We start from the raw sequence: 25,475 nt of genomic DNA on the forward strand, positions 1-25,475 counted from the left end.
AAAGTTTTTGTTAACATAATATATGTGATAATACTTATAATAATTATTAATAAAAAAAAAAACACACATACATGCATGTATATTTAAAAAAAAAAAAGTTTATATATTAAATATATTTATATTATTATATAATTTATTTTAATATAAATACATACATATAAATATTCTCAAAATATATTCTGTATGTGTGTGTCTTTATATATATAAAAAATAAATATACACAGTACACACACATATTATGTAAACAAAAACATTTATTTTGGATGTGATTTCAATCGTTTGACAGCACTAGAAAATACACAAAAAAACTAAACATCTATATATGCATCAATATATATTTTTAGATTTTTTCCTAAAAAAAAAAAAAAATCAATTATATTGTTTTTTTGCACTTCAATTTATAAACAAAACAAAAATATCAGTTAGAGATGAAGATAGTTTTCGATGGCAGGCTTCAGTAGACCTGCATCTCAGCTAAAAATAACACAAAAGTACCAACACTGTAATTGCTTTCGGGACAATTAAACTTCAAAATAAATCATATAAAATGATTATTATTTGACTATTACACAGATTCTAAAGCAGTAAAAAGGTAGTTTGGGGCTCATATGTTTTGCTGTGAGGACAAGCATGTAAACCAGTCAGAAAGCACTGTTCCCATCACAAGCGTCCCGCGCCGAAGGCAGGTATCGCTCAGTTCCTCTTCTTCTGACGGGCTCCGACTGCTTCCTGAGGCTCAACCTTACACTGGAAGCCAATTAACATGCCCACGATAGAGAAACCTACAAACACAAACTCTGTTACAGGCCAACTGATCAATCCAACAACAGAACTGATCATAAATACCTTTTCCTACTACATTTCTTGTATTTGAAAGTCAGTGTTTGTACAGACACAAACTACTTCAAGGTTTCAGATAAAATCCCCCATGCTGTATATGTTTGTATGCAGGTGTACACTACTGTACAAAAAGTTTGCAATAACTGATTCTTAAATTTTTTTCAAAGAAGCCTCTTCTGCTCACAGAGGCTGCATTTATTTGATCAAAAATATAGTTTATTTGTGTAATATCATTGCAATTTAAAAAAGCTGTTTTCTATGTGAATCTCTGTTAAAGTGTAATTTATTTCTGTGATGTGTAGCTGTATTTTCAGCATCATTACTCCAGTCTTCAGTGTCACATGATCTTCAGAAATCAGAATAATATGATGATTTGCTGCTCAAGAAACATCTCTGATTATTATCAATGTTGAAAACAGTTGTGCTGCATAATATTTTTGTGGAAACTGTGATATTTTTATTTTTTTTAGGACTTTTTGATGAACATAGAGTTCAAAAGAAAGCATTTATTTGAAATAGAAATCTCCTGCAACATTATAAATGTCTTTACTGTCACTTTGGATCAATTTAATGCGTCTTAGCTGGATAAAAGTATTAATTTCTTTCTTTGAATGGTAGTGTATCATGGTTTGAAAACATACAGTATGACACGGAACGACAGTTTTTAACACTGATAACAATTAGAAATATTTCTTGAGCAGCAAATCACTTTACAATATCATTAGTGTAATTTTATGTTCCCTCGTCACCCAATAGATGTTACCAAAATAGGAGCAGATCACTCACTGGCTACAATCAGAGGTGCCATGACTCCAATGGTCAGAGGAGCGGTTTTATAGATAAATGCTTCGGACAGGAAGTGGCCAAGCGCCAGAACAAATGTCCACAGGGTGATGTGATAAAGCCTGAAACGAGGACAAGAAAGAGACGTCAGCTTCATTCCAGCAGAGTTCAGTCCACATGCACGCACACACACACACACACACACACACACACACAGGAGCCTTACGTTCTGTTCTGAATGTCTATGGCACAGGCACAGCGGATGATGGAGGACAGGAGCGTCCATATGCCAAAGGTTCTCGCCTGAAGACCGTTCACTAAAGAGCAACACATCAGGACATTTAGCATCTAAAATGACTCAACTCTGGCTCAAAATATGTACAGTTTCTATTGTTCTTTATCTATCTGCTTATATTCTTGTTTGCTACACTAAAATATAAAAATGTATCATTTAAAATGATGGTGTTGAGACATACAGTATTTTAAAACAAGAAACGACTAAAAACACATCTGTACCATCTTTATCTCATCCTCTAACTCTAGCACGCTCTATTCTAATTCTATTCTATCTCTTTTAAAATTCCTTTCAGACTTGCACTCTATTAATTTACTACCTGCTTGTTTTCTTTAAAGAATCACTAACTTCTCTATCTTTTTGTATTCTATCTATGGTTTTTCTTTTTATTTATCATACAATTAAAAAAAGCAAAAAAAAGGCCTCTTAACACTAGCTTGCTCTATTCTTTTTGTATTCTATCTGTTTTCATTTCATTTATAATATAATTTAAAAAAAAAGCATCTGCTAAATAACTAAATATAAATACTTTCTGTGTTCATAGACAGTACACGCAGTAGATATCAGTACTGCTTCTCTGTTAAGTGATAACGTTAGTTAATGAGTCAGTAAAGAATAGAGGTGATGTTTATGAAGCGCAGGTCTTGACCGTAATCAGGACTTCCTGTGTAGAGCTTCTGGGACAGGAAGCTGTGATCCCTGAAGCTCTGTACCGTGTTCCCCACTGCGATCACTGACACCATGAGCAGCCAGCTCCTCAACAGATTCAGAAAGCGACTCATCCTTCAGCACACACACCACACAGAAACACCACGCTGTTACTCTACAGTACTAACAAGAAACAAAATAACACAAAAAAACATAACAACACTGATCCTCTGTCCTTCTCCTCATGCTCACCAAAACCCATCATAGATAACCTGATCTAAAAACATCAAAAAACCAATAAGTATCTTTTTGATTATTATTGAGATTTATACACCATCTGAAAGCTGATTAAATAAGCTATCCATTGATGTACGGATTGGTTGTAGTATTTGGCTGAGATACAATGACTGATATTTGAACATCTAGAATCTGAGGATGCAATAAAATAAAATAAAAAAATCATCAAAATATTGAGAAAATCGCCTTTAAAGTTGTCCAAATTAAGTCCTTAGCAATGCATATTACTAATTTAAAAATCAAGTTAATATATCTACGGTAGGAAATTTACAAAATATCTTCATGGAACATGATCTTTACTTAATATTCTGATGATTTAGATAATATTGACCGATACAATGTATCATACCCGGGCTACCTGCGTCTGGTTTTGTGTTCCAGGGTCACGTGAGATAATATACGACACTGCTTATTAGTAACTTTACTCTTACCTTATGTATCTGTTCCAATACGTACATGCACTTGATAAGTATGTACGCACAAACATCCGTCGGCGCTTTTTTTTTCGACTGATTTCTGTTTATCAAACCGCTTCAAGTTCACAACATTGAACCGAGAATAACAACATGGACATGAATGCGGTGTCCAATCAGAAAACCGCGGAAGACGGCTGCGTCACCTCGTACCAGCACCCCATTGGATAGTTTGCGGCCTGTCTCTTAAAAGACCGCCCACTTCTAGGAGTTCGGACCAATCGCTGGCCGATAAGCATCTGACGATAAATAAAGTATCATCAAGTAGCATCATAACCAACCAATTAATTAATATTAAATATTATAAATTTAACAGAAAAACAAAACATACATTTTATTTAATTAATAAAGAAAATACGATATACACGAGAAGAAAAGCGGGCTCAGTGTAAACCCAAAATTTTCACATTTTTATAAATGACTTTAAATTAAATGTAAATCTCTTGGAAGAAAGAAAAAAACAAATAAACGCCGAAAACATGTAACACGCTCTGAAAGCATTGAAATGTATCTAATTTCCCTTCTTTATTTATTTTTTTTTTTTTTTTACTTAATAATAATTTATTGAGCCGAACACGTACATGTTATATAATAAAAACATTCGTTATTTTTTATGGTTAGCAGTGTCATATATTATTAGGCGAAATCAAACAAACAAAACCCCTTAAACTCTAGTCGTTAGAGATCGAAAACGTTTTTTCAGTCTTTCAGAGATTTAAAAGTAAAAATAAGAGTCATTGTATTTTTTTATGAGTTTGTGAAATTATTAAGCGGGTAAACGAAAGGGAATTTAATACACATAGCTCTATCAGTCTTATTACTCGTAATTTTGTATTAATTCGCCTCTTTGGTAATATAATTAATCGTTACTCAAAAAGTTCAAACGCGAAACAACCGCGACGCATGCGCACTCTGCGGCCGCTTGTGTTTCCACGCATGCGCACATCGCTATCTGTCAGCTGGTTGTTATAGTAACAGGCGAACAGGGGCGTCCGGAGATCTAGTCTAGCGCCGGTGTGGAGTATGGGCTAACGGTTAATAATTACACGTAACGTTAACCAGCACTCAATCAACACAAACAGGTATGTTTATTAATCACACTAATTACATTTTAGCAGCAAACTAACAGTCTAATGTGGTGTGGTAGACCTTCAAACGTTTACTTCTTACATCACAGTCTGGTTAGCTCGGTTAGCTAACAGCTAGCAAGCTCTCTTCAGTCACACACAACTAGCAATAATCATATCTTCGCGGTTTTATATTTACATTAATACATTGTTAGAAGGTATTTTCAGTCGTAAATAGTAGACGAAGTAGTCATACATAAAAAAGACGTATAAATGTCTCTGAAATGTGAAATTATAAACCAAAATGTATTCAGGCACCTTCAGCATTTCTCACAGTTTATTCGTTATTTTTTAGACAATGGGAATAAAATATGACAAGACAAGAATATGCTGTCAGCTGTTAAAATTTAAAGCACACAATTAGATAATACCGACAAACCAAACAAGGGGATTTAGCTCAACCAGTTACCAAGCAATGCTTTACAATTATGATCAGTCTGTGGTGTAAAAAGATCACATTAGCAATTAAAATAAATAAAAACAAAATAAATAGAAAACCTTAAGCAAAAGATGCTCAGGTCAAAGTGTCTGAATAATTTTTGGTTTGACTGTATATGTTATGTATTATGAAATATTTATGGTTTAACCTATTTAATTACATATTTAGGTAACTTATTATTTGTTAAATTCATTGTAAACTACCGTCCTTTTAGTTATGCTATTTTCATTTTATTTTGCACTGCTGATGATTTTTGCATGAATGTAGTTTTACTTTATTTTTACTGGTTTTGCATGATTCCTCATCCCACGCAGAGCTATGGAAGATGTATATTGTTTGATGCTCATAATTCACAGTAGAGCTGTAATTGTATGACAGCTCTTCTCATGAAGATCTCGTTGTTTTCCAGATGAGTTGAAGATTGGAGAAAGAAGATTGGAGATGAGCGCTGTCACACACACACTGTGCTGACACACACACACACACACACACACACACACACACACACACAGAGAGATGCCAGCTGTGAGAGAACAGAAGGACGAGTCCGAGTCCTCGTCTGAAGATGAGCCGGAGTAAGTGTCTTTACTAAAGTCGAATGCTTAAGAGTACTGATGATGGAGATTATGTTCAGTTAATCAGTGAGCAGGACTCGTCACGTGACCATCGTTACACACAGATCTACAGCGAGCATCAGGCGCTGCATACAGACTGATTTCATGATTTCACAGAGCTTATCCTGACTAAATATAGACGGGTCAGGTCTTAAATAGTAGCGGACGCTCTTCAAATAGTCTAGACGTTCTGCGCGGCTGTTTTCAGCCTCCCTGTAAAGTTTTTAAGAGACAACCATGAATATTGTACAGAGTGATAAAGGTCAGTGGTCTGTGGCGGTCCAAAACCAAACCTCGTTTAATTCTTTTGGAGATCAGAATACTTCTTTCTATACCGGCTGCTGGGTATCAATCTAATGACCCACGTTCTCAAGACATAGTAGTGCCACTAAGAAGACTGCGAAGATGATCATTTGATCACATTAGAATTATGGGCTGTTTTTCAAATGCTGCTGGATCGCTGTAGATCTACAGGTGCTCTGGAGTGTTTGTGTAGTGACCACCAGTGCATTACAAAGAGACAGAATTAGTCTAAACTTAATATAAAACCTAGGATACTTAATAATATGCAGTTTATAATATGACTTTAATATCTGGATTATATTTGCAATAGTTTTAAATTGAGCAGAAACTCATTAATTAACTTGTTATTATTATTTAACAAAATAGTAATTAAATATCAAATTGTTGAGTTACTGTAAGTACTGTAAATCCAACCTTGCTTGAATGTACTAAATAGCAAGTCTCAACTGTTTGGTTGCTTGTATTGTTGCAAAATGTAACTATAATATTATTGCACAGTAATGCAACCATAAGGCATTATAAACACTATCATTATGATTTTCTGTAAAGCTGCTTTGAAAGCATGTGTATTGTATAAATAGCTATATAAATAAGCTTAACGTGTTGTGCATGGTATTTTTTAATTCTGTAAAAGTGCATCAAAATAAAATAAATTTCAAGTGAAAAAAGTTAAATTTCAGAGTGACATTTCAGCATTTTGTGAATGTTAAGTGCTTTTTTTGAAAGGAAATGCACATAAAAAAGGGTGCAAATATTCTTGTGCAACTCTCTGAAGAGCTGTCTGTGTTTGGGAAACCAGGCCTTGACTGATATATCAGTCTTTGACTGTGCCACACTATTACATGCATGAGATTGGTCTTGTTACGTCAGGATCTGTCTGCAAAAACACACTCAGTGAAAAGTCAGTCTTTTATTTAGATTCGTTCTGCTAGATATAGTCTGGATGATTGAACGTGAGCTGATAATGATTCAAGCCTGTTCACAGCCTGTCTTGTCTTGCTGTCATGTGTGATGGATGGACGTATATCAACGTACCATCTTATCTCTGTTCACATATATCACTCCAGGGTCTCATACTGCACAGGCTTTTATCAGAGGTGATCTTTTTCCTGTAAAGCATTGTAATCTTTGCATCTCTTTGAGCTGTGTAATGCATTTATTGTGCATAGTTGTACTAACTACCACTTGCCTTCAGTGTTGTGTGATACAAAGACAGTTCACTTATGTAACTATGAATGGGAAAAAAAAAGCAAAAGCAAAAGCGAAATGTATTACATTGTGCTATATAGCGGCGCTAGTAAAAGGAAGTCCTGCCTTCTAAATTAATGAGCCAATCACCAGTTGGCAAAGCCACTGAAATAAATTTGAGTGTAAGAAACTGTACATTAATGAGATGCTGTTTAAATGTGAGTTTGGCATGCATTTGACAGTATGGCCGTCGAGGGAACTGATGTTCCTTGAAAGGGACTTTGGTGATATCTCAATGTCATGTAAATGTGAAATTCATCTGACAGAGCAAATAGCAGATCTCACACTTGTTGTGATAGGAAACTTCCGTGCGTTGCCTGGAGTGGCGTCAGCAAGCGTATTCCCGTGCTGCTCTTCTGTGCAGAAGCCATTGTGTCCAAAGATGTGGCCATCCGCTCTGTTGGAGGTACAGACGCAGAGAAATCTTGTGTGCTTGATACAGAAGAATTTATTAAACTGCAAGTCTAATCAGTAATTACATCAGTACTTTCATTACTGTGTTTTCTATATGTAGAATACACTAGTTTAGTACTGTCAAAACAAAACCATAAAACACACACACGTACATTCTATTTAATACATATATTGTTTATATAGACAATGCGATTATAGTTTCTTTTTACATTTATTCTTGTGTAGTAAATCTTATCTTCTTGTACCCACAACAGATATTCAAATATTTACTTCTTTCTAGTAACAAATAATTGTATATATAAATAGCATGTCTTGTGTTATTTAATATCTAGAGTCTGCTTTTATAAATTTGCTGTTAGCTATGTGCCATTGTAGTGGTCAAGTGGTAATTCTGATGGCTTTTTCTTTTTTTTTAAATAGAAAAATATAACTTGGCCTTCAAGATTGTGCGTACGGAGAGCCGTCTTGTTTCTCGTGGCATACTGGTCAATCACGGATTCCACGAGTAGAGCACAGACATTGATTGAAATGAAATGCTAGCATACACTGTTTGCTGCCAAAATTAATGCAATGGAGCAGTTTCATCTTGTGTATAGAAATTTATTATTTTGCATTTAATATAATTTTTTTTAATACCTCAAGAAAAAGAGGTTTAAAATAACATCTGATATGACTTATGGTTTATTTGGCCCACTGGAAATTGAAGTTGAAGTCAAGTGCATTGCATCATGTGCACCTGTACATTGGCACAGTTCAGTTCATTTTAGAAACACAAATATTAAGCCTTCAAGCTACAATTCAGCTTCTTCAGAATAAGCTGTAATACAGTGGTTAGTGTTTGAAAAAGGGGCTCAATACAGTAATGTAACCACAATGAAAATAACTGTAGAATAACTTTGGGACTCTACAGTATCTTTTTCATTTCTGACATTACCCTGGCATAAATTAAGATTGTTTCTATGTTTAGGTACACCCAAATAGCAATGATTTTAACCTGATGTGGACCGGCTCACACCTGAAGCCCTACCTTCTGCGCTCTCTGCAGGATTTTCCAGAAGGTCAAACCACTTTCCCAGGTGATCTGTCATTAATAGAGAGCAGTGCTGCTGTCTGCATACGCAGCTTATTTCACTGAGACAGACAGTAGCATGTTAATAAGCTTTATGCTTTATGCACTAGGGCTGGTTAGCCATTAGATTGGGCATAAGGTGGTTTTTGATATCAACTTTTAAATGATTTAATTATGTGTCTACTCTAATTCATTGTTGAAATATTTAAAATTGTGGCTGTAATAAAAAACTTTTTTCCCATGGATTTATTCAAATATGCATTAAATGAGACATCTTTAACAGATAATGTAATATAATACATCTATTTAGTTGACAAACAAGTTTATGGTCATTGAATGTTTTCCTGAGGTAACATTTAATTATATTGTTTATATTGACATCTTTCTGCGTTTAAAAGACTGATTGATGATTGCATAAAACATGATACATTTCAGTAGGGCTTGGTCGATACCGTTAATTATCTCGATAAATGTCAAGTCATTATTTCTTTCAGGTTTAAAGGCGGATTTTTGCTTTGTTGTAGAAACCAGACCATTAATTTCCCTTAACCAAATAAATATCTAAATAGAAAAATGTATTTCTTAGTTTCTGCATATTCTAATTAATGATATTGTTTTCCAAATCAAGAAACAGGTTTGAGTTAGGATGCAGAAGTACATTTTTGTTTATCAAAATCAGTAACATCTGTAAAAATTGTAGCAACCTCAGTTTTATACGGTTAAATTTATTCTGATCAAGGTTTTTTTTTTTTTTTTAATTAAGCACTGGTCTCCCATAGCATACATTTAAATCATGATAAACACAGTTAAAACCACACATATAGCACCTCAATACCATGGTAAAAATATATGGTTTTCAGGTAGCCTATTTGTATGAAAAACAGCCGTTTAAAAACATTCAGTATAAAAGCACACATGCTATAGCTTAATCACAAATTACATTTCAGTAAGTTGTACTGTTTCTTTCAACACCTTCTGAAGTTTATTCGTTTATTTGGTGCTGTAAATAGTAGTAAAGAAGAAGAGATGATCAGTTCACGTGCTGCTTGAACACCACGTTAAAGAGCCACAAAACCATTAATTGTTTGGATTTTGTGAAAAAAAAAGAGGACAATTTGAAAGTTATTGGATGGTAGATATACTTAAAATAGTGTTCAGTGACATTTCACACCTCTTTGGAAAGCACCGTAGACTGAAAGGTCAGTTCTTGGGATTTAAGAATCTGTGTGTCATTGTTCATCAAAATGAAGATAGATTAAAATTGATTAATCATTTTTGTCAGCCGAGTTCTAGACAGCACACACAAATGTTGGATATATCAGCATTTTCTCACGTTGACACCTGTCTTAGATGGATTTTCAAGGAGCAGTGCATTCTGGGATCGCCTCTGTGTTGGGCGCATCTGCGATTTATGGAACATATCTTTCACCTGAATTTTGCTGGTGTTCAACCAAACACTAGTATTTTGTGTTCCTCCTTGTATATCCCACAATGATAATATGTTACCAAAGTCACACACATTCTCACTCAGCAACAACAACGTCCACACTTCCAGCCTTCCAAGTGGGCAGACAGCATGTGTTCATTGGCAGTTTGAGACGAGTACATTTTGTTTGGACGCTTTCCTCTCTGAAACGGCGCAATAGATCAAACTGACCATGTGCTGCCGCTGCGGTGTTATTTCAAGGGTTTATGTTCCCCTCGCTATCTCAGATGCTAACCTCATCCTCAGTACTTACGGTCAATGCTCCCGTCGCTTTCCAGGTCGTTCGAGCTCACGCGGAAAGACCGGCTCTACAAAAACATCCAGAGGATGCAGCAAACCCACGGCTTTCAAAACTTCCACATCGTACCCCAGACCTTTGTGCTTCCTGCCGAGTACCAGGAATTCAGCAGTGAGTGGGCACCTGTGTTCAGCTATTAACATAAACAACATCAATTAGAAAAATGTGTCTGCTTTTGCTGCTGGGCTTTAATAACCCTCTCTCTGTCCTCACGCAAACCTCAGGCTCCTTCAGCAAAGACAAGGGCGCGTGGATCATCAAACCAGTGGCGTCCTCCAGGGGCAGAGGCATCTACCTGGTTAGCAGGTGTAAGTGATCAAGGGAACATGACGTGATAAAACCCAGCTGGAGCATGCACAAGTGGCTCTGTTTTAAAGATAGCCTATGTAGGCAGCATTTTAAGGCATCATAGACATGTGTCTGATGTGTAAATCAATCTATTTCCCACAAAAAACTCTAGATTGGGCATGGCTTAGTTTTGATTACTAAGGAGAACACACAGTTTCCCATGAGTTTATAATAAAAAGTTTAAGTTTAACTACATACGGTGATTGGTTGAAGTTCTCTGACAGGAGACGGATCACATGTTCTCCACTGGCTTCACACCCATTGGTAGTCGTTTTTGCTCATTTGCATAAAGGTGAAGTTTTCTCAGTTTTGTTGTGTCGCTGGAGACACATACGTTGTGTCACAAACAGTTCAGCGCTGCTTGCATGGCCAGATCTGAGAAAATGCATGAGATAATGTCAGCTTAAGGCAACATAACATATCATTCACAGGCAAGGCCTGAGCCGATGACATGAACTTGACTCGTCTTAAGGCCCGTTCTGACCAGATATTAAGTCTGTGACCATGAATATATAGGCCAGAAATTATTAAAATGTCACTGATGCAATATATGAATGTGAAAATGTTTCTTCTCTTGTTTCTTTGGTTTACTTACTTTTAGAAATCGTAAGTATGTTTTACAAAAAATTACAAAAACTAAAAAGTAGAACAACTGAAATAGTATTTTCTTGTAAAAAATAATCCATAAATCTTTGTAAATCTTTGTTCCTATCCACAAGCTTGACTACACAGTGATAACCACACAAACTAAAAATCCAACATAACTGAACATTAAACACTAACAAGTATTTTCCTTTACTCAGAAGTGCATAAAATAACATTTAATTTCAGCATTTGCTCTCCTGCTTCAATCCTTTGTGAATCATGCAGAGAGCTACAAATTTAATGCAAGAAAAAAAAATAAAGATTTATGTAGTCCCAATACAAATGAGTAACATAAACTTCAATTTTCATATGCAGCAGACAGGGAGCATTTTTAAGCATGCTTTTCTGATGTTCACATCAATGTGCCTCTGATGCCCCAAAATGCTGTCTAGATACATACCTGACCTGACCTGAGTCTATATTCCTATCTGAAAGAGTGTTTATCATGTTTCTGTAATCTGACAGTTTTGTTCGGTGCTGCTTAATAACTCATGTTTGGTGTTTCAGCCGAGTCAGATCCCACTGGACGAGAATATTCTGGTGTCGCGCTACATCAGCAATCCTCTACTGATTGACGGTGAGGATACAACACTAACACCAGCAGATTTAACACAGTCTGCATAGTGCATGTTTTTAAAGTGAGTTTCTATTGTACATCTGCAGGTTTTAAGTTTGACGTGCGTCTGTATGTGCTGGTGACCTCATACGACCACCCTCTCCTGACTATCTCTATGAGGAAGGGCTGGCCCGGTAAGTCACTCATCATCCGTCGCACATCTAAACGTGATAAGAAATGCCTTTGCTTACAAAGAAAGATGCATGCTTGAACAAACAGAAGGATTGAAGGCTTTCATATGAACCGCTGTTTGTTCTGATGCTCTGCATCTCATGCACTGAGGCATTCAAGTTTACTGTATATTTGAATTCTATAATATAAAAAAGACTTTAATGTAGGAAACGTGTCCAAGATGTAGACTACTATTTGTCAGTCATCTGCTTTTCTACAGAATGTAAAGTATTTGTAAGAATAACTTTCACATTGGAATATTTAAAGATGAACACTTTCTGGACTGAAGCAACAGGCTATTGGTCAAAAGTTTGGAATAATTCAGTTTTTTTTTTCTGCTCATCAAGGCTGCATGTATTTAATCGAATATACAGTAGTATTGTACAGTAATATTGTGAATTATTCATTTAAAAAAATACTGTATAGCATATTATAAATTTAAAATATAGAGAGAATATATAGTAAAATGTAATGTATTTCTGTGATCACAGCTGTATTTTCAGCATCATTACTCCAGTCTTCAGTGTCACATGATCTTCAGAAATCATTCTAATATGTATTATCCAGACAACTTTTTTTTTAAACCATGTTCAAATGTATCAAATATGATCGTCAGACTTCTGAGGAGCATTTATTTCTTCATCTCTCGATCAGCATTGCATTGCATTATATGTTTGGATCATTTCAGTCTCATCTTACCGAGACATATTATTGGAGATATGATATATGATCTGATATTTAGATAATTTTATGTCAATATCTGCTGTACTGTTATAAACATCTCATTGATTTACAGCACAAGCATCAGAATTTCATCATTTATATATCAGCTACAGCAACTTCTACATAACCAGAAATATTTCTTTCAGACACTGAAATAGTTCAGGCACTAGATGGCAGCAGAAATGTTTCCAGTGAAGTTGGACCGTCTCATCTAGGCCTCAGACAAAGCTTTCCATTGTCTCATAGCTGGAAAGACATTGACAAGAGGGTTTTTTTTTTTTTTAAATAGTTTATCTATTTTTTTAACATTTAAAGCACCAATAAAATGTGACAGTTTAAAAAACCTTTTCAAGGCAGCAAGTTCTCAGGCTTACATAATTGTCTCTTTTACCTGAAGAGGCTTCTTTTCGTGATATTTTACATAAGCCACGAATAGTTGTGGGAAAGATTTCTGACTGCTCAGCAGCCGTGGAAAGCCTCACAATCGCTCCGACAGTCGTAACCCTCCACTGAGCGTCTGTGAAACGCATTCAATCTAGATAAACACATGGTGTCCTGCTTTTGGCACTGCGAGGAGAGCGTTGTCTCAGACATGTGAGTGAGAAGCTCAAATAAATCCTCTGATTTTTTGGATGCCGTGTGGAGTGAAACCGTGTGAAGTGGATGTGCGGTGTATTGTGGGCCGCTGTGTTCTGGTGTGTGTAAAGCGCTTGGCCTGCCTCTATTAGGCACCTTTACTGAGTGAACACACTCTCTTATGAACTGCTGGCATACATCCTGGCACTTTTCCCAACTCAACTTTTATCTTGGAGATCGCAGAAGCTTTGAAGGCCATTCAGGTGCTCTCTGTGTGCCAGGAAATTCTTTTCCTCACACATGTGGTCGTCCACTCATCTCAAACCCCAGCGGCGGTGTATTCTGGAATACCGTGAGCTTCAGGGCAATCACTCAGATTACGCTTGTGTAGAACTCTGTTGTGATTGTGCAGTATTGCCACCATACCATCATGTGCAGCTGATAGGAGAATAAACAGATTGGTTTGTGTACTTCATGACGGAAACATTATATGCAGCATCAGTGTAGAGCGCTGCAGTGATAATGTGTTTTGGTAGTCCAAACTGTAAATTAGCACTCATCCTGGTTCCTTCAACAGAAACAGCAGAAGTATGATCCTTAAACATTTTGTTCATCATATGACTAGCGATTAAATGAGTTCACCTTTTGTCTGATGACAGTTTTAATCCCATTTAGACACTTGTTAGCAATGCTTTCTTCAAGACAAGAAAAAGCTTTAATGGAAAAGTTCACCTAAAAATGAAAATCTGCTGAAAATGTGTTCACCCTCAGGCCATCCGAGATCAGGATGAGTTTGTTTCTTCATCAGGTTTGTAGAAATGTAGCACTGCATCAGTGTCTCATCAATAGATGGTCTGCAGTGAATGGGTGCCGTTCAGAAATGATTTGAGTCCAAACACAGCGGATAAAAAACATCACAATAATCCACAAGTAATCCACAGCACATCCAGTGTAGATTCATTTCTTTTTTATCAGTTAACATCTGGAGAAGACAAAAGATGAGACACATCCAGCATTTAAGACGATTTTAAATCAAATACGGGACCCATCCATCCATAATATTGTTTTTTTCTTCAGTTGTGTTGGTTCTGGAATCAGGAGAGAAATCTACACAGATCAAGCTCTGTTTACAAGCCAGAACAGTTCAAAAACAATTTCTTAACAAATATGTGGCTGGATTTTGATGTGAGAGGAAGCATTATTATATTCATGAACTCCTATTTTAGCCCGGAAGCAACAGTTGACGTTAAAAACATCTTAATGATGGGGATTTGTTCTTCTTACAAACATGCATCTTTTGCCTTCACAAGACTGTTATATATCACAACAGACTGTAAATATCACAAGGGGGTATAATGTATTTTATGTTGGAAAATAAAACGTAAAAATATCTTGAGCTTGTTTTCAGTCTTATTTCAGCCATTTAACCCCACTGACTTCAGGACGATGGAACTGAAGGTGGTAAATCCGTCATCCCATCACAGCGCTGCTGTTGTAGTTGTGTGATTTTGCTAGTTGTAGTTTGATGGCTGTTGCAAAACCTCTCTGTTTATTAGTCATATTAATGTTAAAAAGATTTGTGGCTGGATTTGTGAAGGTCGTCCCATGTTTGCACAAGGCTGCTTGCTTTGGTACTGTACCTGTTTATTCTTTTCAGCAGGTCAGTTGAATGTCATACTCGCTATTTAAGCTCATTTATTTCTTCTTGCTTGTGTGTGTTGTAGGTTTGCCACTGTGAAGTATGACCATGCCAGCGCAAACATCAAGAACCAGTTCATGCATCTGACCAACTACAGTGTCAACAAGACAGAGCAGTGACTACGTCAGGTGAGCTCTCTCGGGGGTTGATATTTGATCTTTCCAGTTCCCAGTGAAATATGAACTTGAATTCTGAGAATATACCTCTTAGTATTAAGCACAACATTTGTGCTGGTATTTTTTAATTCCATAATTTGAACAGCCACACCCTGTCTGCATTTCAGCACTGATGGATTATAAGGAGGTAATGAAGCATAGACGGCTTTGTTGGTGCTGTGATGGTTGTTATAGTAAAGGGTGATTTCTCCTACCACTGTTTTTACACATTCAAGTAGATTATAAATGTCCTAATAGCTGTTTTGCTATATAGTACGCGCTGGGTGATATGGGCCAGGAAAATCTGAATTGTGTGGTATACGATATATATCTAGTGGTAATTTTCTGCTACAATTTTCTCTTATTATTATTAACTTCCACATGTGAATAAGGCCTTGAAACCGATCAGAGAATATCAGAATTCATTTGATTTTTTTTCCTGCTTACACGGTTGTGGGCCATTTCTGATCTGTGCCACACTGGAGGAAAAAATCTGAATTGGGTGACTTGAACCATACAGTGTAAATGTGGCCTTAAAAGGGTCATCGGATGCCCTTTTCCCCAAGTTGATATTCTTTAGGGGGTCGTTAATTTCAACGTTAAGAACAGTACTTTGGGTTAAAGATTTTTCAATGGGTAATGTGTAACACCACCCTTTTTACCTTTGTCAAAAAACACCCAGCTCTGTTTCAGTGACCCTTTTTGGTTGTGCCTGTCTCTTTAAATGCTAATGAGCTCTGGCTCTCACCCGCCCCCTCTTCTGGGGGGTGAGCACAGCGCTAGAGACTGTAAACTTTTAGCTGCATTTGTGTGGAAACTTGCTAACTATCCCATTCTTAAGGATAGGGAGATTTGCAAGGGATCTCCCCCTAAAACCTCAGTAACACGTATAGCGAAACAGACCAGGTGGACAACAAGCAATATTCCGTATTAAAATTGTGTGAGACATAAACACAAAAAACTAAAAATATAATTTTAATTAAAAACATAAAAACCCACAATCATGTATATAAAACGCACAACATAAAATCATAAATATTACATAAATCCAACCTAACCCATTTATGTATAACTGACAAATTATTATTATTATTTTTTTATTAGTTTGTTTTATTGTTAAAACTGTGGTAAACGCAAGAGATGGATTGAAAATTGTATATTAACATTCAAATACATTTCAATTGACAATTTAGGCATGACGCAGTGCCTTTTAAGTAGAGCCCTTTAATTCCAGTTCATTTGTTGCTTTGAATTGAGGTAGCAAAAGAGTGCAGAATTTTCATTTGACGTAGAATTACAATTAAAAGAATTCAAATTAACAGGAAAGTCCATTTACACTTTTTAACCGCAGAAAAGCAAATTTTGTGTCAAGACAGGCTTACAACTGTATGACTTTACTGATAGCCTTTTGAAAGTTTTAAAAATGAAAAAAAGCATTTCTAAAGTGTACAATGATACAATTGTCTCAAATTTCAACATTACCACCAAATCAGTGGAACAATATGACACATTGAAATATATGGTGTCATAAATCATCAAAATCTCTTTGTTTACAGTATAAATGGAAGCGGTAACGCAGCGGGCGCAACATTATTGAAGAAAGATTTTATTTTCAGTTAACATTTTATTTATATTTTTATTAAAAAAAAAGTCTATCTTCCTAAAACGTTAGCTAGCTCAGTTATGAACAGGAAAAAGAAGACAGTCAGTCAGCGGAATCATTATTGAAATCTCACCGACTTTATATAAAAAATAACAATTAAAAAAATTAAAACACCAAGTAACCATCCAATACTAACCAGGGGGAATGTGAGAAAGAACAAGTCTTTTCATCTGAACCCGCACAAGGTTTCTAGCACGTAATCCTTATAGCTCTTCATAAATGCCTGATGTTTAGCAGAGTAGCTTGTGTTTGTCTGTGTGGCAGCTCATGCCATAAAGCATCATGCATGTTACAGTAATGAGAACAGATCTAAGCTGTCAGAACTAATAGTTAAATAATCACTTCTCATTGTTGATCACTCTTTTAAACGGGAATGTGTTTTCAAATACGAGCTAGCCTTTGTATTGCTAATCATGTCAACAGTTCGTAACGTTTGTGCCCATTTCTTTCCTTCTCTGCCATTGTTTTTGGACAGTGCTGACAGTCCAGGGTTTCCTCTTGCTTTTCAGTTGCGATGACCCTGGATAGTATAGGGATTATGGGAACAAATGGAGCCATGAGCGCAATGCTGAGATATTTGAGGCAAGAAGGCAAAGACACCCACATGTGAGTAGAAGCTAAGGATGTGCCTTATATGCAATCATTTACTTTCATTGTTTAACACTCCGTGACGTTCTGACATTCCTAACACCACTAATCTGTGGATATTCTCAAGCACAAAGCACTACAGAGCCCATTTTGCTAGATTGACAACGCTTGTTACCTTCCTGACGAACAGCAGCTGCTAGATTGATGTCTCACATTGATGCTCCCCCTACACGCTCGGTGGTTCATTTTGCCCCCCAGGCCCCATTGAATTTTGAAACATTTTTATGTTTTGTTTTAGACTAATGCTTAAATGATGTATCGTTGTAAAGAAAGTGTATTTCATTTAACTAATTTCCTATGAAGTTGTACTCATATGTCTACCTGTTGGAGTTTGTCATTTTCCATTTACTGATCCGGCCCAATGATCTGTGTGCTCCAAAAAAAAAAAAAAATCACCTATAACCTAACAAAACCCGCTCTTTAACACTTCTGTGTGAATTCTGCTAAGGGGCACTTTCCACGGTTGAGATAATGAGAATGGGGAGGACAAATATTCATTTCAATTATGCATTCTCTGGGGAAAAATTCTATTTCATCTCAGAAAAAGTTTCTAAGACCTTAACCTTTCGCATTTTGCTGTCAAAACATTTTGCGTTCTCTTTTGAATATATAACTTTCTTTACAATCTTATTGTTCTTTCTTGAAGCCCCCAAGAACACTGGTTTAAGCAAACCTTGGTTTCCTTTGAAAGCTTTGGTGTTTGCTCTACAAACTGGTGATTGAAAATAATATTAATGTGAAGAAATGGTATTTATTGCTTATGTGTTCACTCACAAAATGTTTTGTTCCACCTGGAAACTTTCATACACTTGCAAAACTTTGGTGTGTCTTAATGAAGTTTTCGTTCCCTGAGAACTTTGTCATTTGAGTTGCAAACATTTTTGCGGTTGCGTGCAAAACTGGTGATGGGGTAATATAAGACTATGTTTCAGTGCTTTGCAGGTGGTTGTGTTGCATGATAAAAACACTTTTAAAAAAACTAATTTTAAATAAATTTCTCTGTGTTTGTCAGTGCTCATGGGCCCAGATTGAGGATCTGATCGTCAAAAGCTATGTCTGAGCGCTGAGACTCCACATCGCCCACGCCCTGCAAGATGTTTGTCCCTCATCGCTGTAACTGCTTCAGTAAGACAGAACCATATACATTACGATATAAATGTAAAGAACCACACGCGACTCCGGCGCCACTTTTGCGACATGGTACAAAAAGCATGCTGTGAGAAAATCGCTCTGAAACGCTGTGCTAAATCAACATGCTCACTGATACATTGAGCATCCCTAAACACACAGTATGTTAGGTTACATTATTTTATTACATTAGGATCATTTTTCACCAAAGGGCATGCAGGACTTTCTGTATGATAGACTGTTTTATTTTTTGGAGGTGGAAAACAGACGATATCTGCTGCCAGAGCGAACCATACAGTCCAAATGTTTCTCATTCTGAGCTGTTATGGGGTGTTAACTTTACCATGAGGTCAAACATCATCTCCAGTTGTCGCCGACATATTCACTTCACCAGTGCTCTGATTTATGTTCTTTAAATTGTTTAGTTAATTGGTGTATTAGTTTATTGAACCTGGTACAAAAAAGCATGCTGTGAGAAATCGCTCTGAAACAATGTGCTAATCGACATGCTGTCATGATTACATTGAGGCATCCTAACCTATGTTAGGTTACATTATTTTATTGTGGGATCATTGTAACCCAAAGTAAAGGTCCTGCATCCTGTAACGGTGGTGGCTGACCGACATGGTCATCCACACTGCGCAAAGAATACCCTAGTACCCAATGATCCGCAGTCCAATATTGACAATTATGTTAAATTTAAAATAATTACAATAAGAAACAATTTGTGATTTTTTTCTTATCCTATTTATTCATGAAAAACGATCACTGCCACATAGTAAAAGAAAGCGATTACAACTATTTTTGCATGTAAACATTGTCGGTGACCAAAGTATATTTAAATCGTCGTATCACAATTTATCTATTTCACAAATTATGCAATTATCAGACACAGATATTACCTGTCACCTCACTGTCATCCTTTCTTGCCCTCTTGCAAAAACAAGCTGTGATTTTTCCACCGACTGGCTTTCTTTCATGGTTTTGAAAAGATAAAATCTTTTCGATAGACCTGATAATTATTTTAGTATAATCATATCACCAAAAAGTAGCACATTAAGACGACGTAGTAACAGCAGTAATAGTGTAATTTTTACCATATAAAATTTAATAAAAATTAGCAGCTAGCTAGCAACAGCTTGCTTTTGTGCTTTGATCTAGTTTCATCTCACTCCAGTCTAACTTTATAAATGATTTTATAGGTAACTTACTACACATTGGCAGAGGCCTATGTTACATACTGTGGATTATTAAGGCTAAATTTTACTAAACACTCTTTACTAAATGGGGTAAGCACACTTACGCTCTCATTTCAGATGTGTGTGTATCTTCTTCTAAGAAGTACCACTGATTTGTTATACATTGATTCAGCATTAATTCGATCGGCAGACTGACTGCTTGGAATCCATTCATTATAATGAATCGCTCAAAGGAGTCATTAGGTCAAGAATCGGACTTCAGCGGACTTGTTGCAGGGAATCCTGGCTGTTAGGACATCGCGAAAGATTTGTCAACACACACACACATAAAAAAAAAAACACTTCATAACTGGATAGAATTTGTTTTTTTTTTTTGCGTTTATTTAAAGTTATGTCAGCTGCATGTCCGAATGCTTGTCACAAGTTGTAAGAGAAGATAAGGCAATTTTTTTTTTTTTTTTTTTGACTGCAATTCACACCCAGCGCCAGCGGTAATTCAGCAAAAATATTCTCCGAATGCACCACGTGAAACATGGATTCGGTCTTCCGACCTTAGGATCAGTTGATTTTGATGCGAGGGAGAGAGCAAAAGACAGAACTGAAGACGAAGGGGCCCTATCATACACACGGCGCACGCGACGCAAGTCGCAGCACAAGTGTTTGCTAGTTTCAGTCCGGCGCCGTTCGCGATTTTCCGGGTCCAGTGCCACATCGCTTAATTAGCAAATGCATTTGCGCCATTTGTGCTTCCATGGGGCAGCGCTGGTTCAAAAAGAGGTGTGTTCAGGCGCATTGCTATTTTAAGGAGCTGAAAATGGGATCATGCGCCATAGACCAACTCAAACCTGGTCTGGCGCTGATGTTTTTTTCTGTTATTTAAAGAGCGTGCGGTTAGTGCACGCCTGCTTATTAAAAACACATGGACGACAGCAGCACACAAAACACGCTAAATATTAAAATTAAAGGATTGCGATGCATAATAATTTTTTGTAGGCTATTAAATATAAAAATGCCTACATGTCATAATGGATAGTCATCGCATGTATCAGAATTACGCTTATCTATTTGCTCGCACACGCAGCAGCCGCTTTCATCCCGGAGATGCGTTTCTGTCTTGCGCTTGCCAAATTCGCTTGTGTAAATAGCAATCCGCCATGGCACGAGCGCCAACTGGCTCTGGGCGTTGGAAGATGAGACTTGATTAGTTTATTGCACATTAGGCCCAAAAAACACCCATTACTCATTAAGAGAATAGGGACAACACGCGACCATAGCGCCTACGCTACGCCAACCGCTTTTCCCGCCAAGTAAAGTAGCAAAAGTGGATTTGACACGCCTCTGGAAAGTGCACCTGCCTGCAGCGCTTTACACTCATGCTTAGATCGCTAGGAATAGGGGCCGGAGAGTGCCTCGCGCTGCGGGGCGCTGTGCTCATTCTTCTGTCAATCCGGGCTCTGTAGCGCCTGTTTCACTCACAAAACCCACTACAGATCAAATAAGGCTTTGGCAGGACAAAATCGCTTTTGGCGGCCGCCAAAATTTTCAATGTAGGGTTGTAGAAATGTAGCACTGCTCAGTGTCTCCATCAATGGATGCTCTGCAGTGAATGGTGCCGTCAGAATGAGAGTCCAAACCCGAGCTGATAACATCACAATAATCCACAGCACCCAGTCCCACATCGTTAACATCTGAAATACAAAAGATGAAACACTTCCAGCATACAATTACAGTAACACAGTTTGCTTCCGGCTGAAATAAAGAGTCCAGAATCCAACACTATGTTCAGTGAAGTATTTAAAAAACTTCTTAATGATTGGCCGGCACCCATTCACTGCAGATGATCCATTGGTGAGCAAGTGATGGAGATACTACATTTTCTCCAAATGTATAGCACTATTTTTTTAAACAACTTATATACTCAGGCAAAAGAAGTTTGAACAATGAATTTTTGAATTTAACAAAGTCCCAGTATTTGGGTTTGTTTAGGTTCTAAATATCATCCTGAAGTTGTTCAGTGGAAGCAAGAGTACCGAGAGTCTCATGACTCAGTGACTCGCACTTACTTATAATATATTTGATTAGTCGTCTCTAAACAAAGACGCTTTATGTCTGTTTTCCCCCATTTTATTCCATTTTTAACAATTACAAAACAGGCTAATGTTTAGGTAACTTGACGATCATTGTTTTTTGCAGTTGCACTTGGTAAAGCTGGTGGCACGATTGCGGTCCCTGATTCTGAAAACATGACAGATGTAAGCGGGTGGTGCAACGTGACGAGCAATTGGTTTTTCAACGTGAATGCTGCTACAGACACACAAAACACATCTAACAAAAATTTGAGAAGAGAGCTGTGTGATTGAACTGTACACATATATTTGACAAAAATCTGAGGTATGTTTACAGAACTTGCCAAAAGCTACAGTAAAGAGCAACAAAATCATATTGACAACTCATCAGTTAATATTTACCATGTTATATTCTGTATAACTGTTATGTTATTCAATGTACACTGACAAAAACTATATTAGTTGGTTTGGTCGGACAATATGAACAATATATCTAACTTTTTGATGTAAGTGATCACCCGATTTTAGACCCACCTATTTTGTATTTACAAAATAGCATTCACAGGCAGATCCCTGGTGTAGAAATCAGTCACATATAAATGGTGCACAGATACACACGATTCCTGGCTGCATATCAATATCCGTGGACCCACTGGATCTTTGGTAAATTTGTAAAGAATACTATAATACTATTCCAACCACCCTTTAGTTTAAAATGATAATCTGGTTTTTAACTCTCGTTTGTCGCAGCTTCATTATTAAATCCAGTCAATGCAGCCAGATTTTGCCACTTCAGGGGTCCCGTCCTGAGGGGGTGTGTTCCGCGGGGAAAGGGACTTCAACTGCATACCCTCTACAGCCAAGTCTGTGTCCTCCCATACTCAGAATATGTTCTCTGCATTTAACACCATCCAGCTGCCACAAAACACACCACATCAGGTGAGTAAGCGAACACATAACAATTTGTTTCTTTTTATTGACCTCATAAACAATGAATTTAATGCACATTCATAGAGCACATATAATATGGTAATTGGAAGCTCAGACATTACTGCGCTTGAGCACAAATAGTAGAGGGCTCACCGTTCTGGAACATTCAATCATGCATGTTTTATCTTCTGGTTACCAAAATTTTATGAGAGAATTACTGAACTACATTTCTGTTCCAAAGATGAACACATTTCCGAGAAGGTCATTGACTGTTGCAGTTTTTCGGTCCCTCTCCACTGTAATGTGTTTTGTAAACATGATATTTTCTCCAGGAGGTGTTGCTTGTTTAAAGGCCTGTGATACACCGTCCCCTGTGGCCTGCTTTTATTATCAGACAAATCACCTGCATGAAAAGAATATCCCTTACCCTGCGCCCGGTCTATGCCCTCATCATCGCGGGTGAGGATGATGGGAAATGACTGTATAGCAGACAGTGCCAGGCCAAGGTTCACTTCAACTGTGTCCCCCATGCTGAATATGAGCAGCCCATGCAGGTGCATCAGTGGAATGTGATGGATACCGTGTTATACGGATAAGTGCTCTTACTGTGAATACACGGGGCCTGCTTAAATATGGGTAAATCCATTCCTGCTCTCGCAGGCCATTTTTAACCAAACATTCTGCGTTAGCGAGTTACCTATCTCTACTAAATGTATTAATGAATTAGTCATGCACCAAAATGAAAAAAAATAAATAAAAATAAATAAATAAATAAAACAAATTATAAAACAAACTGAAAATGAAGTTTATCTAGATACCAGCACTAAATTTGAAAACTGATTTGAATTAAACATTAATTGCATTTTTTCCAAAAAAATTTGATTTTTAATGGATATATGTGACCCTGCAGCAACAAAAGCAATCTTAAGTCTCTGGGGTATATTGTTAGCATTTGCCAACAAAATACATTGGTGGGTCAAAATTCTTGATTGTTCTTTTATGCCAAAAATCATTAGGAGATTAAGTAAAGATCGTGTTCCATGAAGATAGTTAGTAAATTATCCTACTGTAAATATATTAAAACCTTAATTTTTGATTAGTCATATGCATTGCCTAAGAACTTCAGTTGAACACCTTTAAAGTTGATTTTTCTCATATTTAGATGTTTTTGTGCTCCCCCTCAGATTCCAGGTTTTCAAATAGTTTGTATCTCAGCCAAATATTGTCCTCCTAACAAACCATACAGCAATGGAAGCCTATTTATTCATCTTCCCGATTTACCCCTTATGACTGCTTTTTGTGGTCCATGATGGGCACATATAGTTAGTTTTTACTCCAATTCATTGTTGAAATTTACATATCTTTAGTGTGCTGTAATAACTAAGTTTTTCATGGATTTTTTCAAACATGCATTAAATAAGACATCACTAACGAATGTTGTGTAATATATTGCCTGCATTTCAAAAATGCTCTCTGGAGTTATTTTTCTAGCTGAGTTTTCTAATGGACATTGAATGTCGTTCCAGAGGTAACGCGAGGCGTTTCTAAACTGACTGATCGATTACATGAGAATTGATCATTTTAGTAAGTTGTTTGGTTTCTTCTGATGTTCATTCATGTTAATTTTGTGTCTAAAACTAGTTGGTAAAGAGTAAGTGAAGATCAACTGAGGCTACAGCAATCTGTCATGAAACATTACATAGCTACATTTAGCTATTGTTTGAATTCTGTTGACAGAATTTAAAAACTAAGACTTTGTTTCATATCACAAGTAACATCACAAAGCTTATTACGATTATAGCTGGGGAGGCCCACTACAAAAATGTTTAGTTATTTTGTTCCACATGCATCACTGACAACAGTTGTTTTTTCAAAACAGAAGATCTCGGGTCATCAAAATGAAGCTGTGATTTAAAAATCCAGAAATCGAAATGATCAACCCAGCACTAATTGGTTCACAACACTGACACGCTGACATATTGTAGTTTATCCATGGTGTGTTAACAAAATAAACACAAGCTATGTTGCCATCCTACTATTTTATTTAAATTGTGGAATATTTTCATAAAAACGCTGGATGTAAATCCAGATGTGCTTAATAAAAAAAAATATTGCTTTTATAAAACATCTTTTTATGCAAAATACAATGCAGCTCATCTGATAATAAATATAGACCTTTCTCCCTGCTTAGCAGCACACAAACTCTCATGATATTACTCCTTGAGTGAAAAGTGGTCTCGCAATATCAGTATAAAGTTGAGTTTGTGGTTAAACCTTTGATAGTGCTTGCATTATATTGTTCGGCCTTTTAATGCATGTGCTGTTCATTAGGGTTTCATTTGGGAACGCAATAGATTAGATTAAATTAGATTCAACTTTATTGTTATTGCACATGTAAGATATAAGGCAACAAAATGCAGTTAGCATCTAACCAGAAGTGCAATACAGTGTCTACAATATGAATAAATATACAGATAAGGCAGTACTATGGACATAATTTACAGATTTTTAAATAGATTCAGCCATGATAGACCAGGTAGTGTACTATGAACATTCTATACAGGTGGATTATGT

The 25,475-nt window shown here is 36.6% G+C and overlaps 1 protein-coding gene and 1 pseudogene across 1 annotated transcript; one reads left to right on the forward strand and one right to left on the reverse strand.

Moving 5' to 3' along the window:
• Window positions 1-358: 358 nt before the first annotated feature.
• On the reverse strand, window positions 359-2,721 carry LOC122133872 (ergosterol biosynthetic protein 28 homolog). The gene is made up of 4 exons (XM_042742858.1): window positions 2,568-2,721; window positions 1,850-1,940; window positions 1,627-1,745; window positions 359-782 (listed from the first exon to the last, which is right to left on the reverse strand). The coding sequence occupies exons 1-4, from the start codon at window positions 2,698-2,700 to the stop codon at window positions 694-696; spliced, it is 432 nt and encodes a 143-aa protein (XP_042598792.1). The 5' UTR covers window positions 2,701-2,721; the 3' UTR covers window positions 359-693.
• Window positions 2,722-5,336: 2,615 nt separating this feature from the next.
• LOC122140135 overlaps window positions 5,337-25,475 on the forward strand; it is a 95,547-nt pseudogene continuing 75,408 nt past the window's right edge.

Source organism: Cyprinus carpio, chromosome B17 (assembly GCF_018340385.1).
Source record: "Cyprinus carpio isolate SPL01 chromosome B17, ASM1834038v1, whole genome shotgun sequence".
Lineage (NCBI taxonomy): Eukaryota > Metazoa > Chordata > Actinopteri > Cypriniformes > Cyprinidae > Cyprinus > Cyprinus carpio.